At 44.6% G+C, this 19,780-nt stretch overlaps 6 protein-coding genes, 1 long non-coding RNA gene and 1 other non-coding gene across 9 annotated transcripts; 2 read left to right on the top strand and 6 right to left on the bottom strand.

The window, feature by feature from the left end:
- The first annotated feature begins 121 nt into the window (after positions 1–121).
- On the top strand, positions 122–614 carry LOC108042908 (cysteine-rich PDZ-binding protein). Its single transcript, XM_017121399.1, has 2 exons — positions 122–333; positions 392–614. Exons 1-2 carry the CDS (start codon positions 170–172, stop codon positions 519–521), a joined length of 294 nt encoding a protein of 97 aa, XP_016976888.1. The 5' UTR covers positions 122–169; the 3' UTR covers positions 522–614.
- LOC108042906 (twinkle protein, mitochondrial) lies at positions 501–2,667 on the bottom strand. Its single transcript, XM_017121398.1, has 3 exons — positions 2,327–2,667; positions 1,829–2,266; positions 501–1,722 (listed from the first exon to the last, which is right to left on the bottom strand). Exons 1-3 carry the CDS (start codon positions 2,616–2,618, stop codon positions 611–613), a joined length of 1,842 nt encoding a protein of 613 aa, XP_016976887.1. The 5' UTR covers positions 2,619–2,667; the 3' UTR covers positions 501–610.
- A 431-nt stretch (positions 2,668–3,098) lies between these two features.
- On the bottom strand, positions 3,099–4,506 carry LOC108042875. Of its 2 annotated transcripts, none has more exons than XR_001769228.1 (5): positions 4,418–4,506; positions 3,949–4,151; positions 3,653–3,771; positions 3,386–3,449; positions 3,099–3,196 (listed from the first exon to the last, which is right to left on the bottom strand). It is a non-coding gene; the product is annotated as an uncharacterized LOC108042875 (long non-coding RNA). The 2 variants fall into 2 exon arrangements; XR_001769229.1 differs by having other exon boundaries at positions 3,949–4,169; positions 4,418–4,460.
- On the bottom strand, positions 4,224–4,340 carry LOC123037854. The gene has a single exon (XR_006417661.1). It is a non-coding gene; the product is annotated as a small nucleolar RNA Z5 (small nucleolar RNA).
- Positions 4,507–4,601: 95 nt separating the features above from the next.
- LOC108042904 (rRNA-processing protein FCF1 homolog) lies at positions 4,602–5,417 on the top strand. The gene is made up of 2 exons (XM_017121395.1): positions 4,602–4,699; positions 4,757–5,417. The coding sequence occupies exons 1-2, from the start codon at positions 4,697–4,699 to the stop codon at positions 5,354–5,356; spliced, it is 603 nt and encodes a 200-aa protein (XP_016976884.1). The 5' UTR covers positions 4,602–4,696; the 3' UTR covers positions 5,357–5,417.
- A 386-nt stretch (positions 5,418–5,803) lies between these two features.
- Positions 5,804–6,677, bottom strand: LOC108042903 (40S ribosomal protein S2). The gene has a single exon (XM_017121394.1). It carries the CDS (start codon positions 6,674–6,676, stop codon positions 5,870–5,872), a length of 807 nt encoding a protein of 268 aa, XP_016976883.1. The 5' UTR covers position 6,677; the 3' UTR covers positions 5,804–5,869.
- A 995-nt stretch (positions 6,678–7,672) lies between these two features.
- On the bottom strand, positions 7,673–16,245 carry LOC108042857 (mucin-2). The gene has a single exon (XM_044459987.1). It carries the CDS (start codon positions 15,831–15,833, stop codon positions 7,998–8,000), a length of 7,836 nt encoding a protein of 2,611 aa, XP_044315922.1. The 5' UTR covers positions 15,834–16,245; the 3' UTR covers positions 7,673–7,997.
- LOC108044533 (mucin-2-like) lies at positions 16,024–19,434 on the bottom strand. The gene is made up of 3 exons (XM_044460379.1): positions 19,410–19,434; positions 16,157–19,357; positions 16,024–16,115 (listed from the first exon to the last, which is right to left on the bottom strand). The coding sequence occupies exons 1-3, from the start codon at positions 19,432–19,434 to the stop codon at positions 16,024–16,026; spliced, it is 3,318 nt and encodes a 1,105-aa protein (XP_044316314.1).
- Between the last annotated feature and the right edge of the window lie 346 nt (positions 19,435–19,780).

Genomic DNA, 19,780 nt, shown 5'->3' with positions numbered 1-19,780 from the left:
GAATTCATTAATTTAAATACCATGCTTAGATTAATTGCTATAAAATATTTACGGCACTCATATAATCGATAAGACATCATTTTCATCGATAATTAAAACATTTTACCCTTACCGCTGGGGTAACACTGATTTAGTAAACGTAAATAAAAAACAATAATTGATAAGAAAAATGGTTTGTGAAAAGTGCGAGGCCAAATTGTCCAAAGTTTCGGCACCTAATCCTTGGAGAACGAGCACAGCCCCAGCCGGAGGACGAAAAATAAACGAAAACAAGGCTTTATCCTCGGCCCGCGAGCGTTACAATCCCATTGGCACCGCTTTGGCGCCCTGCCGGTGAGAGCTCCACAAGAAGCCATTAAAACATCTTGAAACGGATTTTTGTTCTTTCCAGGATATGTCGGCAAAAAGTCCACCAAATGGGCGCCCACTATTGCCAAGCGTGCGCCTACAAAAAGGCCATTTGCGCCATGTGCGGCAAGAAGATCATGAACATAAAGAACTACAAGCAGAGCTCAACGTGATGCGGTCTATTAAGGGATTCACTTAAGCCTAACCTAGCCATAGACAACAGTATAATTATATCGTATAGTACAACAAATGCCAAAATAAGTTAAGTCTCTGATGGTGTCTTTTCCCGCTTTCGCTTGGCACTCTGGATCTGGGAGGAGTAGCTTAATCCATCCTTGTCGAATTCCAGGGGCATGATGCCCAGATCGCCGGAATAGCGATTTTTGGCTATCTGCAGATACTTTTTCCCCCTCACAGACGTCAGTCTTTTGTCCTGGATAATAAGCACGTTGTCAGCCTCTTGAGTGGCCTTCGCTGTTCCGAAAACGGAACTGGTGGTCAGTTCGTCCTCCTGCCGCTCCTTTCGGGGATGCATGACCAGTGTCACGTGCACGTTGTGCTTGGTGGCAAAGGAGCGAAAGGCTGCTATGATGGAGTCCTGCTCCCAGAACTTGTCGCCCCGATGCGTGGACACGCCCATCATAAACTGGAGGTTGTCGATGATCACGTGCATCACGTCGTGCACATAGGATGCATGCTCGATGGCCTCCAGCACTGGCTTAAGGGGCTGCTGCCCGTGGAAGGTCATGAAGTAGAGCGGAAGGCGTTCGAATTCCTCTGCCCAGTGGTTAAACTCCTGCAGCCGATCGTCCAAAGGGTAGCCCACATACTGGCGGAGCAGGGTGGCCGCCAACCGGGTGTTCCGAATCTCGAAGGATCCCCAGAGCGTGCTCACACCCTGCATGGCTAGGTCAAGGGAGTATTCGCTCATGAAGGTCGTCTTTCCGCTGCCCGTGGGTCCTGTTAGGATGGTCAACTCTCCCCTCCGATGGCCCTTGAGCAGCTTGTTCAGAACTGGAAAGCGCTTCCACTTCACACCATTGACCTTCTCGATGTTCTGCAACTCGCTAAGGATGTCATTTCGCATCGCGCCAAAGGTGGTAATGGCCTTGTGCCGCACTGGTGTCGCTTTGGCCAGGATGTGTCGCAGATTGAGACGACGACGGAGAGCCAAGTGGGGCGCAGGTTCTGTTTCAGTGGGTCGAATCAACAGGCAACGCTTTTCGTCCATCTTCAGAGCAAATGCTCGAGCTGCATCCCAGCTGTGGCTGGCATCGTAGTGCAGCCAAAAGACCAGCTCCTTAAAGCGCTCCAGGCCGGGAAGACACTCCTGTGGAAGCGTCTTCAACTCGTAAGGCAGGCAAACTACGCAGTCTGAAGGAACAATGAATATAAAACATTTATAAATCCACTAAGAAGCGTATTTACATTCAGATTGCAGATAGAGCTATTGACTAAAAATATAATATATATTACTTACGCGACTCGATATTCTGTGTGGCGAGGACTATAAAGTCCAGTAGATTACTGACTAGGACTGCTTTAGATTTGTTTGCACCGCCGTGAATGAGCAGACCTGAGATCAAACTCCCCTGGAAGGTCTCCTCGCGGCGATCGCCCAGATACAAAACCTTCTCACCCACAACTTGTTGCGCGGCATTGCGTAATCTGAAGTGGAGCAGCTGTTGTTCCGGTTCCCACTGTGCTCCAATGGCATTTAGTTGGTCCTCCTTTAAACCCTTGATGCCCAGGGCTTCGCAGGCTTCGGCGGTCACATGAACGAGATGGGAGAATCGGGATTCAAAAAGCGGCTGCCTTTGCGGGGGTCGCCTGTAGCCAACCGGCGTGGGCAACTGATAGGCCAATAAAGCATTGGCCAGTGAAGTTTTCACATCGCAGCTGGGGCAGATGACGGCTCCTAAAATGAAGGATTAAGTATATAACGAATCTGTTTAAGATTAGTACTAGGTATACTCACCCGTCCGCTTGTTTACGTAAGCCAATGGCCCTTGGTCCCCGCCTTTTTGGGCGCTTGTTGCCGGCTGCTTGTTGCGTTCGCACAGGCGACACTCCAACTGCAAGCACGTGTGTCCATCTTTGTGGGGCAAATTGAGCTGCCGCAGTTGCCGCTTGAAGTCCACGTACTCCTTGGGGTCCAGCGAACACTCGGTCAAGTTAGAATCTACTTGGGTTGCGTAGTTTTTTCTCCAGACCCGTGATTTGTTGTTATTTATACGCAACAGCGGTTTGATTAAACCGGCGCGTCTCATTTTCCATGTTATCGATATCGGAAGTTGGGGGTGTCCAATAGAGATGATAATTAGGCGCGTAATTTTAAATACATACAATTTTTATTTGAACCCTTTGCAATCCATCAATATGTTAATTATGCTTTTAGGTAATTTTCCAAAATGATGAACAAATTATCTAAAAGCAAAAGAAAAACGTTTTTTTATTACCTTCAATAAACTCTCTAGAAAGGCCTTATTTGTTTTATTATTAGCTTACTTTCGCTAAGTACTCCCTAAACCAATTGTTAAGTGATTATGGTAACAAAATATATAACGGCTTATATTCCCACTCGAGGCCCAAAAAATAAATGCATCAAAAACTCCGACGATAGATAAAACTTGGTCTGTTTCTGTCATCCTGACCCATACTCATTAGATGAGGTCTCCAAAAATTTATTAAGAAGGAAAACTTCCTGGGCCTGTAAATTTTCCCATCCCACCCGTAAATTAATAATTTAATTAAGGTATATATAAAGCATTTTTATTATTTTATTTATTTTAATGTGTATACAAAAACATCCAGATATTTATTTGAATTGCCCTCTCTGGTGTTCATTCTGAAATGAAAGTAAATAAAGTGTTAGCATTTGTAAACCAGTTACGTATAAAAAATATTTTGTTTAAAAAAAGCGATCAGACGCCTTAGCCCATCCTTAAGCCGAAGCTTTCTGGTGGAAACCGCAAAAGGTGTTTAAGGTAATCATCATTTAATCGCTTTTTTAAAAATAATCATTGTTAAATAATACCTTTTAATTATAACAAATCCAATCAATTGATATTGATATATAAATGTCCATTGCATCAGTTATTCTGGAAATAACAAATATTAATAAGCATTTGCAAAGCTCAAAGTTTCATTCACAAATTATAGTAAAAATTGTTGTCAGACGCCAAAAACCATCTTTAGGCCGAAGCCTTCTGGTGGAAACCGCAAAAGGTATTTGAAATAATCATCATTTTAAACTTTTACCAGTGACGTTTAGGTATACTTATAAAAAGGGTAAAATAATTACCTGTATTAGAAATGCCCATGTGGGCAAAGTAATGAGAATCACTCATAACCTCAATCCGGCCGGTAATTTCTGTAGTTTTTTCAACCATAAGAAAGCTGACATCGCGGTAACATCATAGCCTAAAACAAGAGAAAAAAAATGTATTAATACTAATGGACATACATAGGTTAAAATAACATATCTAATTTTTAATGGTATCAGTTTACATTTTTTCCACACGAGTCTAGATCTCGGTACAGGTCTGTGTAAAAGTTCATCACAACAGCACAAATTATTAAATAAAAAAAATATCTTACCTCCAATATTAGAAGTTTAAGCCGAGGGCTCATGGACCGAGGTGTCTCAAAGACCTCACATATTGTCCCGAGGTGTCTCAAAGACCTCACATGTTGTCCCGAGGTGTCTCAAAGACCTCACGTGTTGTCCCGAGGTGTCTCACATGCACATGGCACGTTTAAATTCAATTTAACCAAATGGTTACGGCTTCCAATAGTTTTCACTGTAAGAAATATATAAACTTTAGCACACATTATAGTTGAAGCTAATAAACAATATAGTTTGAGGTGTATGCCATCAGATTGCCGATTCATCTTAAATGAACAAATATAGTTCAACAAAGCATTGAAAGATACAACGCAAAGTCGAGAAAATGTCCCTTCAGTCTCGTCATCAGTTTCATCATTTTGAGGCATAACACTTGGTTTTATTGAAATCACTTTGAATTTATTTTAATTAAAAATTCTAACCGAGCTCAAGCGGACTTACCATTTCCTTTGAGTTTTCGAAAAAAAGTGAACGAGGAACGTAAATGCACGTGGAAGGAAAAGTGTATATAAAAATGGCGGCGAACTATCGATACAGTGGCATGCAACCATAAAAATATCGTATCGGAAGAACACTGAAATTTTATTTTGTAAACGATAAATATCTGTAATCGATGTACCGATAGTCCAATCCAATCATCGCTGTTCCCAGCTGATCACCATAATAATTTCCGCACGTGTGTTTAAATTGTTTACATTTTTCAAGAAATTACACATTAAAATGGTAATTATACTTTTCCACATCGTTTTTCGAGTCCTAACACCTTTTATTGTAATACAGGGAAAGCACAAGAAGACGCAGAAAGTGAAGAAACAGCGCAATGCGCAACTGAAACGCATGATGAAGCCAACGGACACTCGCATTAAGGATCAGATTCGGGTCAAAAGAAAAAAGGCTGAGGATCCACACCAGCTCAAGGTGCACGAGGCCACTCAGCAGAGCTCCGCCCTGTTCTTCCAGTATAACACCCAGCTGGGACCGCCGTACCACATCGTCTTGGACACGAACTTCATCAACTTTAGCATCAAAAACAAACTGGACATCGTGCAGGGAATGATGGACTGCCTGTACGCGAAGTGCATACCCTACATCTCTGACTGCGTGCGGGCCGAGCTTGAGAAGCTGGGCAACAAGTACAAGCTGGCCCTGCGCATCATTTCCGATCCGCGGTTCGAGCGACTGCCCTGCCTGCACAAGGGCACCTATGCGGACGACTGCCTGGTGGAGCGGGTGCGCCAGCACAAGTGCTACATCGTGGCCACCAACGACAAGGACCTAAAGAACCGCATCCGCAAGATTCCGGGTGTGCCCATCATGTACGTGGCGGCGCACAAGTACGCGATCGAGCGGATGCCGGAGGCCTACGGAGTGAAGGCGTAGATATTTTGCTTATCAATCCTAAGTGTAATGTTTTAAATATAAAATTAATTTAAGCGGCAAACTGCGTTTTTAATTATATGGAATAGTGGGTTGTATTTTCATTGTGGTTTATGTGATAGTTACCATTCCGTATCACAGTTCTTATCAATACTACACAGTTTTATCCAGACAAATTCTTCAAATATATTTGAACTCAACAATTAATAAGATACCATCATTTTAAATACGTGTCAATAGAAGTCTTAAGCGACTCGCATAATGATGCTGATAAAAAGACATATTTTATGTCTGTAATTTTTCCATAACTTTAAGGCAAAGACCATGGGATTTTTAGAAATAATTTGACAAAACACGAAAACAAGGTCCATCCTTGTGTGGCGTATTCAACAAATACAAAAAAAAGCCTTTAAGGTAACTTTACCAAGTGCCACAATTATAACACAAAGCTTTTATATTTTTATGTTTATGACTTTATTCAAAAACTCTGGATTGCTTGGCCTCGATGGGGGTCATTTAAGCATCGGCGTGCAGACGAGCAGTGGGCTTGGACAGGAAGTCCGAGTATGCATGGTAGGGGGTTGAGCCCAGGGGCATCTCCTTCCACAGATCGGGGGTGAGGTAAGCGTACGTCTTGGCGATGGCGGCATAGGTGGCCTTGGCGAAGTTGCCGAGGGTACCGGTGGAGCCACGGGCCGAGGTGTAGCAATCCTCAATACCAGCCATAGTCAGCAGCTTCTTGGGCACGGGGGCCGAGACGATGCCAGTACCACGGGGGGCGGGGATGAGGCGCACGGAGACGGAGCCGCACTTGCCGGTGACCTTGCAGGGCACGGTGTGGGGCTTGCCGATCTTGTTGCCCCAGTAGCCACGGCGCACGGGCACCACGGACAGCTTGGCCAGGATGATGGCTCCGCGGATGGCGGTGGCCACTTCCTTGCTGCACTTAACTCCCAGACCAATGTGGCCGTTGTTGTCGCCGATGGCCACAAAGGCCTTGAAACGGGTGCGCTGACCAGCACGGGTCTGCTTCTGGACGGGCATGATCTTCAGCACCTCATCCTTCAGCGAGGAGCCCAGGAAGAAGTCGATGATCTCGAACTCTTTGATGGGCAACGAGTACAGGTAGATCTCCTCCAAGGACTTGATCTTTCCCTCGCGCACCAGGCGTCCTAGCTTGGTAACTGGCACCCACTCCTTGGAGTCCTCCTTGCCGCCACGTCCGCGGGCGCCGCGTCCACGGCCACGACCGCGTCCACCACGACCACCACGAGAGCCAAATCCGCCACGGAATCCACTACGGGCTGGAGCTGCGTCCGCCATTCTGAAAGAGACCAAAATTATGTTAGTTTTGCGTTGATAATGGAAAATCCCCAGTTTTCCCTATGCCATCTAGTGGAAACCGCAAAAGGTAGTCAAGATATTTATCATTCCATATTTCACTAGCGTCGCCATTTTGAAACACGTGGTGCTCCAAGGGAAATATTGATTTTCTTGAAAATACGCTCCATCACGTTTAATTTCCCACATTAAATTAGCAAATAACATTTTGCAAAACACAGACTGTCCAAAAGCACATTTAATTCACTGCTACACCAATTAATTCCCATAAAATTACACTCGCAAAATCTTACTTGTAGGTCTATCAACTTTATTGGGGTGAAGACAAAAACGAAATGGCCGAGCCATCAGTGGTGGAGAGACATCGATGCCTAAATCGATGTACATATCGGTGATATCGATGATTAGCCGGGAACAATCGATGTTTTTTCCATCTCTAAACAGTTTTGAAAATCTTACTACTGATCTCATGCACTGTTAATGATACCGCTCTGTTATTTTCCACTCCATTTACTATGTTTGAAAAATAACGGAAAACAGGATGAAGTTGCAGATATTGTTCGGCAGATGGCAGCATTGTTTCGCATGTGCCATCTGTAGGTTCAGTCATCGTTAGTTTGAGAGTCAGTTGTCAGTCTAGTTTTAGAGCCACTGATACTCCTTTTGAACACTGTTAACAACAGAAAAATGGCAACGCCGGGATGGGGAGGGTCTTGAGGGGGGCAACGCTGGCAGTCTTGAGGGTATGATTTCGGTCGTGAGGCTTGGGAGCGTTTCCTGCGCTTTTCTGAGGGGGTCCCAGGGTCGTGGCGGATGTGGGGGAGCGGGCGCAACTTTTGGGGGGTCTCACGCTGGGGGCCGAGTTCGGAAAACTGAGAAATTGGGGAATAACCGATAAAGTTCAGTTTGACTGTCTGGCAGCACAGTTTTGGCGCCGTTGTTCAAAGTTGTTGTGTTTTTAATAGTATGGACCTCTTTATTTTTTCGTATTGATAAGAAACATAATTTTCATTGAACATTGTTTTTTTATAGAAATCATTAAATTAATCATTAATCTTATTTTATTCTGTCATCTTAGGAAGTTATGTTCCTTTCACAAAATAACTCGTACATAGTTCTTTAAAAGGATTTATAAATCATTTTTATTTAAAAAAAAATCTTTGTTTTAAATTATAATGGCTTTCCCTAAAATGAATCGACTCTTTTGTGGGCATATATTTTTGAATATAAATTATTACTGCTAGGGTAATTTAGGGTACTTTTGCTGTTAATACTGATATTTTATGTTGTTAGTTTTGTTTTATTACAAGGAAGGCGATTTATTTGTGTTGTTAAATGATCTCCAAAAAAAGTTTGGAAAACTCCCGAAAGGATTTGGCAATTGTGGCAGTGGTGGAAGATTGGGAAGAGGAATTTCAGGTAAGGATATTGCTGTTAAATTAAATTCCGGCAATGGGGGCAATGGTGGCAATGCTGGCAATGGTGGCAATGGAGGCAGAGCAGGCAAAGCGGGCGGCAGACCAGGCAACGCGGGAGGTGGAGGAGGCAAGGGAAGAGGAAATTCAGGAAGGGGCAGAGGTGGCCAAGGCAGAGGCAGCGGCAGAGGGGGAAGATCAGGAAGTGGAAGAAAGGACAAGCCGGGATCAGCTGGCCTGTGATAATGAATATGGTGATGGTGGTGGACATGTTGCCTTTCGGTAGTACTCAATTCAGTGGTCGTTCCATTCTGATTTGACAAATCGGTGGCTGTCGGAACGGCTGTTGTTTCTAATGTCGTGGGCTCCTGAGTTGTATTTTTAGTTGTTGTCTCCACCGTTGTTGGCTTTAAAGTAGTCGTTGGAGTAGTTGCCTTTGGCGTTGTTGGTTCTGTTGGCTCACGGGTAGGTTTTACAGTTGTTGTCCTTTTTGTAGTTGGCTCATGGGTGGTCCTTACAGTTGTTGTTTTTCTAGTTTTAGGCTCTGTTGTAGTCTTTACAGTAGTTTTCCTTTTGGTTGTTGGCTTACGAGTAGTTGTTTTCTGAGTTGTTGGTTCTTCTGTAGTCTTAACAGTTGTTGGCTCTGTAGAAGACTTTACAGTTGTTGTCCTTATGGTTGTTGGCTCTGTTGTAGTCTTTACAGTAGTTTTCCTTTTGGTTGTTGGCTTACGAGTAGTTGTTTTCTGAGTTGTTGGTTCTTCTGTAGTCTTAACAATTGTTGGCTCTGTAGAAGACTTTACAGTTGTTGTCCTTATGGTTGTTGGCTCTGTTGTAGTTTTCCTTTTGGTTGTTGGCTTACGAGTACTCATTACGGCTGTTGTTTTTTGGGTTGTTGTCTTTTGAATTGTTGGCTCTGTTGTAGATTTAATGGTTGTTGTCTTCTGAGGTACTGTGGTAGTCCTCGTTGTTGTGTTTTTTTCAGTGATTGGCTTATTTGAAGTCCTTGGCGTTGTTCGCTCTTTTGTAGTTGCTGTTTTCTCGGTGGTAGACTTTGTAGTAGTAGTTTTTCCGGTTGTTGTTTTCTCGGTGTTTGGCTCTGTGGAAGTCTTAGTCGTACTCGTCTTTGGCGTTGTTGGCTCTGTTGTAGATTTCAAGGTTGTTGTCTTATGAGTCGTCTTTCGGGTTGTTGGCTCTGTTGTAGATTTCAAAGTTGTTGTCTTGTAAGTCGTTGGCTCCGGTGTAGTAATTGGTTTCGTTGTTCTATCGGTAGTTTGCTCCGTGGTAGTTTTTGTCGTGGTCGTCTTCTGGGTTGTTGGCTCTGTTGTAGATTTAATGGTTGTTGTTACTTGACTTGTTGGCTCTGTGGTGGTTTTTCCGGTTGTTGTTTTCTCGGTGCTTGGCTCTGTGGAAGTCTTAGTCGTAGTTGTCTTTCGGGTTGTTGGCTCTGTTGTAGATTTCAAGGTGGTTGTCTTATGGGTCGTCTTTCGGGTTGTTGGCTCTGTTGTAGATTTCAAGGTTGTTGTCTTATGAGTCGTTGGCTCCGGTGTAGTAATTGGTTTCGTTGTTCTATCGGTAGTTTGCTCCGTGGTAGTTTTTGTCGTGGACGTCTTCTGGGTGGTTGGCTCTGTTGTAGATTTAATGGTTGTTGTTACTTGACTTGTTGGCTCTGTGGTAGTTTTTCCGGTTGTTGTTTTCTCGTTGTTTGGCTCTGTGGAAGTCTTTGTCGTTGGCTCTGTGGTGGTTTTTCCGGTTGTTGTTTTATTGGTGTTTGGCTCTGTGGAAGTCTTTGTCGTACTTGTCTTTGGCGTTGTTGGCTCTGATGTAGATTTCAAGGTGGTTGTCTTATGAGTCGTCTTTCGGGTTGTTGGCTCTGTTGTAGATATCAAGGTTGTTGTCTTATGAGTCGTTGGCTCCGGTGTAGTACTTGGTGTCGTTGTCCTCTCGGTGCTTGGCTCCGTGGTAGCTTTTGTAGTAGTCGTCGTCTGTGGCTCTGTTGTAGATTTTAAGGTTGTTGTTTCTTGACTCGTTGGCTCTGTGGTGGTTTTTCCGGTTGTTGTTTTCTCGGTGTTTGGCTCTGTGGAAGTCTTAGTCGTAGTTGTCTTTCGGGTTGTTGGCTCGGTTGTAGATTTCAAGGTTGTTGTCTTATGAGTCGTTGGCTCCGGTGTAGTACTTGGTGTCGTTGTTCTCTCGGTAGTTGGCTCCGTGGTAGCTTTTGTAGTAGTCGTCGTCTGTGGCTCTGTTGTAGATTTTAAGGTTGTTGTTTCTTGACTCGTTGGCTCTGTGGTGGTTTTTCCGATTGTTGTTTTCTCGGTGTTTGGCTCTGTGGACGTCTTAGTCGTAGTTGTCTTTCGGGTTGTTGGCTCGGTTGTAGATTTCAAGGTTGTTGTCTCATGAGTCGTTGGCTCCGGTGTAGTACTTGGCTTCGTTGTTCTCTCGGTAGTTGGCTCCGTGGTAGTTTTTGTCGTGGTCGTCTTCTGGGTTGTTGGCTCTGTTGTAGATTTTCCGGTTGTTGTTTTCTCGGTGCTTGGCTCTGTGGAAGTCTTAGTCGTAGTTGTCTTTCGGGTTGTTGGCTCTGTTGTAGATTTCAAGGTGGTTGTCTTATGGGTCGTCTGTCGGGTTGTTGGCTCTGTTGTAGATTTCAAGGTTGTTGTCTTATGAGTCGTTGGCTCCGGTGTAGTACTTGGTGTCGTTGTTCTCTCGGTAGTTGGCTCCGTGGTAGTTTTTGTAGTAGTCGTCTTGTGGTTCTTTGGCTCTGTTGTAGATTTTAAGGTGGTTGTTTCCTGACTCGTGGTGGTTTTTCCGGTTGTAGTTTTCTCGTTGTTTGGCTCTGTAGAAGACTTTGTCGTAGTTGTCTTTCGTGTTGTTGGCTCTGTTGTAGATTTCAAGGTTGTTGTCTTATGAGTCGTCTTTCGAGTTGTTGGTTCTGTTGTAGATTTCAAGGTTGTTGTCTTATGAGTCGTCTTTCGGGTTGTTGGCTCTGTTGTAGATTTCAATGTTGTTGTCTTATGAGTACTTGGTGTCGTTGTCCTCTCGGTGCTTGGCTCCGTGGTAGCTTTTGTAGTAGTCGTCTTCTGGTTCGTTGGCTCTGTTGTAGATTTTAAGGTTGTTGTTTCTTGACTCGTTGGCTCTGTGGTGGTTTTTCCGGTTGTTGTTTTCTCGGTGTTTGGCTCTGTGGAAGTCTTAGTCGTAGTTGTCTTTCGGGTTGTTGGCTCGGTTGTAGATTTCAAGGTTGTTGTCTTATGAGTCGTTGGCTCCGGTGTAGTACTTGGTGTCGTTGTTCTCTCGGTAGTTGGCTCCGTGGTAGTCTTTATAGTAGTCTTCGTCTGTTTCTGTGGCTCTGTTGTAGATTTTAAGGTTGTTGTTTCTTGACTCGTTGGCTCTGTGGTGGTTTTTCCGGTTGTTGTTTTCACGATGTTTGGCTCTGTGGAAGTCTTAGTCGTAGTTGTCTTTCGGGTTGTTGGCTGTGTTGTAGATTTCAAGGTTGTTGTCTTATGAGTCGTTGGCTCCGGTGTAGTACTTGGTGTCGTTGTTCTCTCGGTAGTTGGCTCCGTGGTAGTTTTTGTAGTCGTCGTCTTTTGGGTTGCTGGCTCTGTTGTAGATATAATGGTTGTTGTTTCTTGACTTGTTGGCTCTGTGGTGGTTTTTGCGGTTGTTGTTTTCTCGGTGTTTGGCTCTGTGGAAGTCTTTGTCGTAGTTGTCTTTCGGGTTGTTGTCTTTCGGGTTGTTGTCTTTCGGGTAGTTGGCTCTGTTGTAGATTTCAAGGTTGTTGTCTTATGAGTCGTTGGCTCCGATGTAGTACTTGGTGTCGTTGTTCTTTCGGTAGTTGGCTCCGTGGTAGTTTTTGTAGTAGTCGTCTTCTGGGTTGCTGGCTCTGATGTAGATTTAATGGTGGTTGTTTCTTCACTCGTTGGCTCTGTGGTGGTTTTTTCGGTTGTTGTTTTCTCGGTGCTTGGCTCTGTGGAAGTCTTTGTCGTAGTTGTCTTTCGGGTTGTTGGCTCGGTTGTAGATTTCAAGGTTGTTGTCTTATGAGTCGTTAGCTCCGGTGAAGTACTTGGTGTCGTTGTTCTCTCGGTAGTTGGCTCCGTGGTAGCTTTTGTAGTAGTCGTCGTCTGTGGCTCTGTTGTAGATTTTAAGGTTGTTGTTTCTTGACTCGTTGGCTCTGTGGTGGTTTTTCCGGTTGTTGTTTTCTCGGTGTTTGGCTCTGTGGACGTCTTAGTCGTAGTTGTCTTTCGGGTTTTTGGCTCGGTTGTAGATTTCAAGGTTGTTGTCTCATGAGTCGTTGGCTCCGGTGTAGTACTTGGCTTCGTTGTTCTCTCGGTAGTTGGCTCCGTGGTAGTTTTTGTCGTGGTCGTCTTCTGGGTTGTTGGCTCTGTTGTAGATTTAATGGTTGTTGTTACTTGACCTGTTGGCTCTGTGGTAGTTTTTCCGGTTGTTGTTTTCTCGGTGCTTGGCTCTGTGGAAGTCTTAGTCGTAGTTGTCTTTCGGGTTGTTGGCTCTGTTGTAGATTTCAAGGTGGTTGTCTTATGGGTCGTCTTTCGGGTTGTTGGCTCTGTTGTAGATTTCAAGGTTGTTGTCTTATGAGTCGTTGGCTCCGGTGTAGTACTTGGTGTCGTTGTCCTCTCGGTGCTTGGCTCCGTGGTAGCTTTTGTAGAAGTCGTCTTCTGGTTCGTTGGCTCTGTTGTAGATTTTAAGGTGGTTGTTTCCTGACTCGTGGTGGTTTTTCCGGTTGTAGTTTTCTCGTTGTTTGGCTTTGTAGAAGACTTTGTCGTAGTTGTCTTTCGTGTTGTTGGCTCTGTTGTAGATTTCAAGGTTGTTGTCTTATGAGTCGTCTTTCGAGTTGTTGGTTCTGTTGTAGATTTCAAGGTTGTTGTCTTATGAGTCGTCTTTCGGGTTGTAAGCTCTGTTGTAGATTTCAATGTTGTTGTCTTATGAGTACTTGGTGTCGTTGTCCTCTCGGTGCTTGGCTCCGTGGTAGCTTTTGTAGTAGTCGTCTTCTGGTTCGTTGGCTCTGTTGTAGATTTTAAGGTTGTTGTTTCTTGACTCGTTGGCTCTGTGGTGGTTTTTCCGGTTGTTGTTTTCTCGGTGTTTGGCTCTGTGGAAGTCTTAGTCGTAGTTGTCTTTCGGGTTGTTGGCTCGGTTGTAGATTTCAAGGTTGTTGTCTTATGAGTCGTTGGCTCCGGTGTAGTACTTGGTGTCGTTGTTCTCTCGGTAGTTGGCTCCGTGGTAGTCTTTATAGTAGTCTTCGTCTGTTTCTGTGGCTCTGTTGTAGATTTTAAGGTTGTTGTTTCTTGACTCGTTGGCTCTGTGGTGGTTTTTCCGGTTGTTGTTTTCACGATGTTTGGCTCTGTGGAAGTCTTAGTCGTAGTTGTCTTTCGGGTTGTTGGCTGTGTTGTAGATTTCAAGGTTGTTGTCTTATGAGTCGTTGGCTCCGGTGTAGTACTTGGTGTCGTTGTTCTCTCGGTAGTTGGCTCCGTGGTAGTTTTTGTAGTCGTCGTCTTTTGGGTTGCTGGCTCTGTTGTAGATATAATGGTTGTTGTTTCTTGACTTGTTGGCTCTGTGGTGGTTTTTGCGGTTGTTGTTTTCTCGGTGTTTGGCTCTGTGGAAGTGTTTGTCGTAGTTGTCTTTCGGGTTGTTGTCTTTCGGGTTGTTGGCTCTGTTGTAGATTTCAAGGTTGTTGTCTTATGAGTCGTTGGCTCCGATGTAGTACTTGGTGTCGTTGTTCTTTCGGTAGTTGGCTCCGTGGTAGTTTTTGTAGTAGTCGTCTTCTGGGTTGCTGGCTCTGATGTAGATTTGAAGGTTGTTGTTTCTTGACTCGTTGGCTCTGTGGTGGTTTTTGCGGTTGTTGTTTTCTCGGTGTTTGGCTCTGTGGAAGTCTTTGTCTTAGTTGTCTTTCGTGTTGTTGGCTCGGTTGTAGATTTCAAGGTTGTTGTCTTATGAGTCGTTAGCTCCGGTGAAGTACTTGGTGTCGTTGTTCTCTCGGTAGTTGGCTCCTTGGTAGCTTTTGTAGTAGTCGTCGTCTGTGGCTCTGTTGTAGATTTTAAGGTTGTTGTTTCTTGACTCGTTGGCTCTGTGGTGGTTTTTCCGGTTGTAGTTTTCTCGGTGTTTGGCTCTGTGGAAGTCTTTGTTGTAGTTGTCTTTCGTGTTGTTGGCTCTGTTGTAGATTTCAAGGTTGTTGTCCTGTGAGTCGTTGTTCTCTCGGTGGTTGCCTCCGTGGTAGTTTTTGTAGTAGTCGTCTTCTGTGTCTGTAGCTCTGTTGTAGACTTTAGGGTTGTTGTTTCTTGAGTTGTAGGCTCTGTGGTGGTTTTTCCGGTTGTTGTTTTCTCGGTGTTTGGCTCTGTGGACGTCTTAGTCGTAGTTGTCTTTCGGGTTGTTGGCTCTGTTGTAGATTTCAAGGTTGTTGTCTCATGAGTCGTTGTCTCCAATGTAGTAATTGGTGTCGTTGTTCTCTCGGTAGTTGGCTCCGTGGTAGTTTCTGTAGTAGTCGTCTTCTGGGTTGCTGGCTCTGATGTAGATTTAATGGTTGTTGTTTCTTGACTCGTTGGCTCTGTGGTGGTTTTTCCCGTTATTGCTTTCTCTGTGCTTGGCTCTGTGGAGGTCTTAGTCGTAGTTGTCTTTCGGGTTGTTGGCTTGGTTGTAGATTTCAAGGTTGTTGTCTCATGAGTCGTTGGCTCCGGTGTAGTACTTGGTGTCGTTGTTCTCTCGGTAGTTGGCTCCGTGGTAGTTTTTGTAGTAGTCGTCTTCTGTGTCTGTGGCTTTGTTGTAGATTTTAAGGTTGTTGTTTCTTGACTCGTTGGCTCTGTGGTGGTCTTTCCGGTTGTTGTTTTCTCGGTGTTTGGCTCTGTGGAAGTCTTAGTCGTAGTTGTCTTTCGGGTTGTTGGCTCGGTTGTAGATTTCAAGGTTGTTGTCTTATGAGTCGTTGGCTCCGGTGTAGTACTTGGTGTCGTTGTTCTCTCGGTAGTTGGCTCCTTGGTAGTTTTTGTAGTAGTCGTCTTCTGGGTTGCTGGCTCTGATGTAGATTTAATGGTTGTTGTTTCTTGACTCGTTGGCTCTGTGGTGGTTTTTCCCGTTGTTGCTTTCTTTGTGTTTGGCTCTGTGGAGGTCTTAGTCGTAGTTGTCTTTCGGGTTGTTGGCTCGGTTGTAGATTTCAAGGTTGTTGTCTTATGAGTCGTTGGCGCCGGTGTAGTACTTGGTGTCGTTGTTCTCTCGGTAGTTGGCTCCGTGGTAGTTTTTGTAGTAGTCGTCTTCTGGGTTGCTGGCTCTGATGTAGATTTAATGGTTGTTGTTTCTTGACTCGTTGGCTCTGTGGTGGTTTTTCCGGTTGTTGTTTTCTCGGTGTTTGGCTCTGTGGACGTCTTAGTCGTAGTTGTCTTTCGGGTTGTTGGCTCGGTTGTAGATTTCAAGGTTGTTGTCTTATGAGTCGTATCCTCTGGTGTAGTACTTGGTGTCGTTGTTCTCTCGGTAGTTGGCTCCGTGGTAGTTTTTGTAGAAGTCGTCTTCTGTGTCTGTGGCTCTGTTGTAGATTTTAAGGTTGTTGTTTCTTGACTTGTTGGCTCTGTGGTGGTTTTTCCGGTTGTTGTTTTATCGGTGTTTGGCTCTGTGGAAGTCTTAGTCGTAGTTGTCTTTCGGGTTGTTGGCTCGGTTGTAGATTTCAAGGTTGTTGTCTTATGAGTCGTTGGCGCAAGTGTAGTACTTGGTGTCGTTGTTCTCTCGGTAGTTGGCTCCATGGTAGTGTTTGTAGTAGTCGTCTTCTGGGTTGCTGGCTCTGTTGTAGATTTTAAGGTTGTTGTTTCTTGACTCGTTGGCTCTGTGGTGGTTTTTGCGGTTGTTGTTTTCCTGGTGTTTGGCTCTGTGGTAGTCTTTGTCGTAGTTGTCTTTCGGGTTGTTGGCTCTGTTGTAGATTTCAAGGTTGTTGTCTTATGAGTCGTTGGCGCCGGTGTAGTACTTGGTGTCGTCGTTCTCTCGGTAGTTGGCTCCGTGGTAGTTTTTGTAGTAGTCGTCTTCTGTGTCTGTGGCTCTGTTGTAGATTTTAAGGTTGTTGTTTCTTGACTTGTTGGCTCTGTGGTGGTTTTTCCGGTTGTTGTTTTATCGGTGTTTGGCTCTGTGGAAGTCTTAGTCGTAGTTGTCTTTAGGGTTGTTCGCTCGGTTGTAGATTTTAAGGTTGTTGTCTTATGAGTCGTTGGCGCAAGTGTAGTACTTGGTGTCGTTGCTCTCTCGGTAGTTGGCTCCGTGGTAGTGTTTGTAGTAGTCGTCTTCTGGGTTGCTGGCTCTGATGTAGATTTAATGGTTGTTGTTTTTTGACTCGTTGGCTCTGTGGTGGTCTTTCCGGTTGTTGGTTTCTCGGTGTTTGGCTCTGTGGTAGTCTTAGTCGTAGTTGTCTTTCGGGTTGTTGGCTCGGTTGTAGATTTCAAGGTTGTTGTCTTATGAGTCGTTGGCTCCGGTGTAGTACTTGGTGTCTTTGTTCTCTCGGTAGTTGGCTCCGTGGTAGTTTTTGTAGGAGTCGTCTTCTGTGTCTGTGGCTCTGTTGTAGATTTTAAGGTTGTTGTTTCTTGACTCGTTGGCTCTGTGGTGGTTTTTGTGGTTGTTGTTTTCTCGGTGTTTGGCTCTGTGGTAGTCTTTGTCGTAGTTGTCTTTCGCGTTGTTGGCTCTGTTGTAGATTTCAAGGTTGTTGTCTTATGAGTCGTTGGCGCCGGTGTAGTACTTGGTGTCGTTGTTCTCTCGGTAGTTGGCTCCGTGGTAGTGTTTGTAGTAGTCGTCTTCTGGGTTGCTGGCTCTGATGTAGATTTAATGGTTGGTGTTTTTTGACTCGTTGGCTCTGTGGTGGTCTTTCCGGTTGTTGTTTTATCGTTGTTTGGCTCTGTGGAAGTCTTAGTCGTAGTTGTCTTTCGGGTTGTTGGCTCGGTTGTAGATTTCAAGGTTGTTGTCTTATGAGTCGTTGGCTCCGCTGTAGTACTTGGTGTCGTTGTTCTCTCGGTAGTTGGCTCCGTGGTAGTGTTTGTAGTAGTCGTCTTCTGAGTCTGTGGCTCTGTTGTAGATTTTAAGGTTGTTGTTTCTTGACTCGTTGGCTCTGTGGTGTTTTTTCCGGTTGTTGTTTTCTCGGTGTTTGGCTCTGTGGAAGTCTTTGTTGTAGTTGTCTTTCGTGTTGTTGGCTCTGTTGTAGATTTCAAGGTTGTTGTCCTGTGAGTCGTTGGCTCCGGTGTAGTACTTGGTGTCGTTGTTCTCTCGGTGGTTGGCTCCGTGGTAGTTTTTGTAGTAGTCGCCTTCTGGGTTGCTGGCTCTGTAGTAGATTTAATGGTTGTTGTTTCTTGACTCGTTGGCTCTGTGGTGGTTTTTCCTGTTGTTGTTTTCTCGGTGTTTGGCTCTGTGGAAGTCTTAGTAGTAGTTGCCTTTCGGGTTGTTGGCTCGGTTGTAGATTTCAAGGTTGTTGTCTTATGAGTCGTTGGCTCCGGTGTAGTACTTGGTGTCGTTGTTCTCTCGGTAGTTGGCTCCGTGGTAGTTGTTGTAGTAGTCGTCTTCTGGGTTGCTGGCTCTGTTGTAGATATAATGGTTGTTGTTTCTTGACTCGTTGGCTCTGTGGTGGTTTTTCCGGTTGTTGTTTTCTCGGTGCTTGGCTCTGTGGACGTCTTAGTCGTAGTTGTCTTTCGGGTTGTTGGCTCGGTTGTAGATTTCAAGGTTGTTGTCTTATGAGTCGTATCCTCTGGTGTAGTACTTGGTGTCGTTGTTCTCTCGGTAGTTGGCTCCGTGGTAGTTTTTATAGAAGTCGTCTTCTGTGTCTGTGGCTCTGTTGTAGATTTAATGGTTGTTGTTTCTTGACTTGTTGGCTCTGTGGTGGTTTTTCCGGTTGTTGTTTTCGCGGTGCTTGGCTCTATGGAAGTCTTAGTCGTAGTTGTCTTTCGGGTTGTTGGGTCTGTTGTAGATTTCAAGGTGGTTGTCTTATGAGTCGATGGCTCCGGTGTAGTACTAGGTGTCGTTGTTCTCTCGGTAGTTGGCTCCGTGGTAGTTTTTGTAGTAGTCGTCTTCTGGTTCGTTGGCTCTGTTGTAGATTTAATGGTTGTTGTTTCTTGACTCGTTGGCTCTGTGGTGGTTTTTCCGGCTGTTGTTTTCTCGGTGTTTGGCTCTGTGGAAGTCTTAGTCGTAGTTGTCTTTCGGGTTGTTGGCTCGGTTGTAGATTTCAAGGTGGTTGTCTTATGAGTCGATGGCTCCGGTGTAGTACTTGGTGTCGTTGTTCTCTCGGTAGTTGGCTCCGTGGTAGTTTTTGTAGTAGTCGTCTTCAGTGTCTGTGGCTCTATTGTAGATATTAATGTTGTTGTTTCTTGACTTGTTGGCTCGGTGGTGGTTTTTCCGGTTGTTGTTTTCTCGGTGCTTGGCTCTGGGGAAGTCTTTGTCGTAGTTGTCTTTCGGGTTGTTGGCTCGGTTGTAGATTTCAAGGTTGTTGTCTTATGAGTCTTTGGCTCCGGTGTAGTACTTGGTGTCGTTGCTCTCTCGGTAGTTGGCTCCTTGGTAGCTTTTGTAGTAGTCGTCTTCTGTGTCTTTTGGTTTGTCGTAGATTTAACGGCTGTTGTTTCTTGACTCGTTGGCTCTGTGGTGGTTTTTACAGTTGTTGTTTTCTCGGTGTTTGGCTCTGAGGAAGTCTTAGTCGTAGTTGTCTTTCGGGTTGTTGGCTCGGTTGTAGATTTTAAGGTTGTTGTCTTTTCAGTCGTTGGCTCCGGTGTAGTACTTGGTGTCGTTGCTCTCTCGGTAGTTGGCTCCTTGGTAGTTTTTGTAGTAGTCGTCTTCTGTGTCGGTGGCTCTGTTGTAGATTTAATGGCTGGTGTTTTTTGACTTGTTGAGTCTGTGGTAGTTTTTCCGGTTGTTGTTTTCTCTGTGTTTGGCTCTGTGGAACTGTTAGTTGTAGGGGCCTTTGGGGTTGTTTGCTCTGGTGTAGCCTTTGTTGTTGTTGTTTTCTCGGTGGATCGCTCTGTGATAGTCTTTGTAGTTGTAGTAGTTTTTGAAGAAGTTGTCTTTGAGGATGTTGGCTCTGTTACAGATTTAATGGTGGTTGATTTTTGGGTTCCTGGCGCTGTCACAGACTTAGCGGTTGTTGTTTCCTGTGCTGTCGAGTCAGTGGTTACCGAATTTTGAGTTGTTGGTCCAAAATCTGGACCATATGGACATCCCGGAAGGAAAGGATATAACCAGCAGTAATCAGGAAACTTTTGGGCGGACTCTGTGGCTGAGTCGTCCAGTAATTTTATTTCACTTCCGTCAAGTCCTGCATTGGCAGTTTGGTGAAGTACAAACAAAATCAAACATTTTAAAATGACCTGCAATTGGAGAAAATACTTGCATTGCGGGGACCTAAAGTATTTGCGACTTACCATTTCAACTTTTCGAGAAAGACTCTGGATATTTGAGCCTCAACTCGTGTTTAAATAGGAAGCGAAAGGCAACACATCGCAGCGGCCTGATAACCTCTGTGAGGGTCTAAGTTGAACACAGGTCAGAAACTAAGTGTTGGTCACTGTTGTAAAACATAAAGATAATCTTCTTGATTGTTGGTGCATTTAAAATAGAACATTTTATGTCTTTACATTAGCTTGTATGTAAGGACAATTTTAAGGCACGTTAATTCTCTTTAAGTGTATTTTGAAATTATTGTTATATGTTTAATAATTCCTAACGATATTCAAGCTCC

This window comes from Drosophila rhopaloa, unplaced genomic scaffold (assembly GCF_018152115.1).
Source record: "Drosophila rhopaloa isolate 14029-0021.01 unplaced genomic scaffold, ASM1815211v1 contig_2, whole genome shotgun sequence".
NCBI lineage: Eukaryota > Metazoa > Arthropoda > Insecta > Diptera > Drosophilidae > Drosophila > Drosophila rhopaloa.
This window is presented reverse-complemented; position numbering and strand designations above follow the sequence as displayed.

Coding starts and splice junctions, on each gene's coding strand:
- LOC108042908 (XM_017121399.1), top strand. CDS start 170: ATGGTTTGTGAAAAGTGCGAGGCCAAATTGTCCAAAGTTTCGGCACCT. Junction 334..391: donor ACCGCTTTGGCGCCCTGCCG/GTGAGAGCTCCA, acceptor TGTTCTTTCCAG/GATATGTCGGCAAAAAGTCC.
- LOC108042906 (XM_017121398.1), bottom strand. CDS start 2,618: ATGAGACGCGCCGGTTTAATCAAACCGCTGTTGCGTATAAATAACAAC. Junction 2,267..2,326: donor TTACGTAAACAAGCGGACGG/GTGAGTATACCT, acceptor CCTTCATTTTAG/GAGCCGTCATCTGCCCCAGC. Junction 1,723..1,828: donor CACACAGAATATCGAGTCGC/GTAAGTAATATA, acceptor TTGTTCCTTCAG/ACTGCGTAGTTTGCCTGCCT.
- LOC108042903 (XM_017121394.1), bottom strand. CDS start 6,676: ATGGCGGACGCAGCTCCAGCCCGTAGTGGATTCCGTGGCGGATTTGGC.
- LOC108042857 (XM_044459987.1), bottom strand. CDS start 15,833: ATGGAGCCAACTACCGAGAGAACAACGACACCAAGTACTACACTTGCG.
- LOC108044533 (XM_044460379.1), bottom strand. CDS start 19,434: ATGCAAGTATTTTCTCCAATTGCAG. Junction 19,358..19,409: donor AGTATTTTCTCCAATTGCAG/GTCATTTTAAAA, acceptor CTGCCAATGCAG/GACTTGACGGAAGTGAAATA. Junction 16,116..16,156: donor AACCACCACAGAGCCAACAA/GTCAAGAAACAA, acceptor ACAGAGCCACAG/ACACAGAAGACGACTACTAC.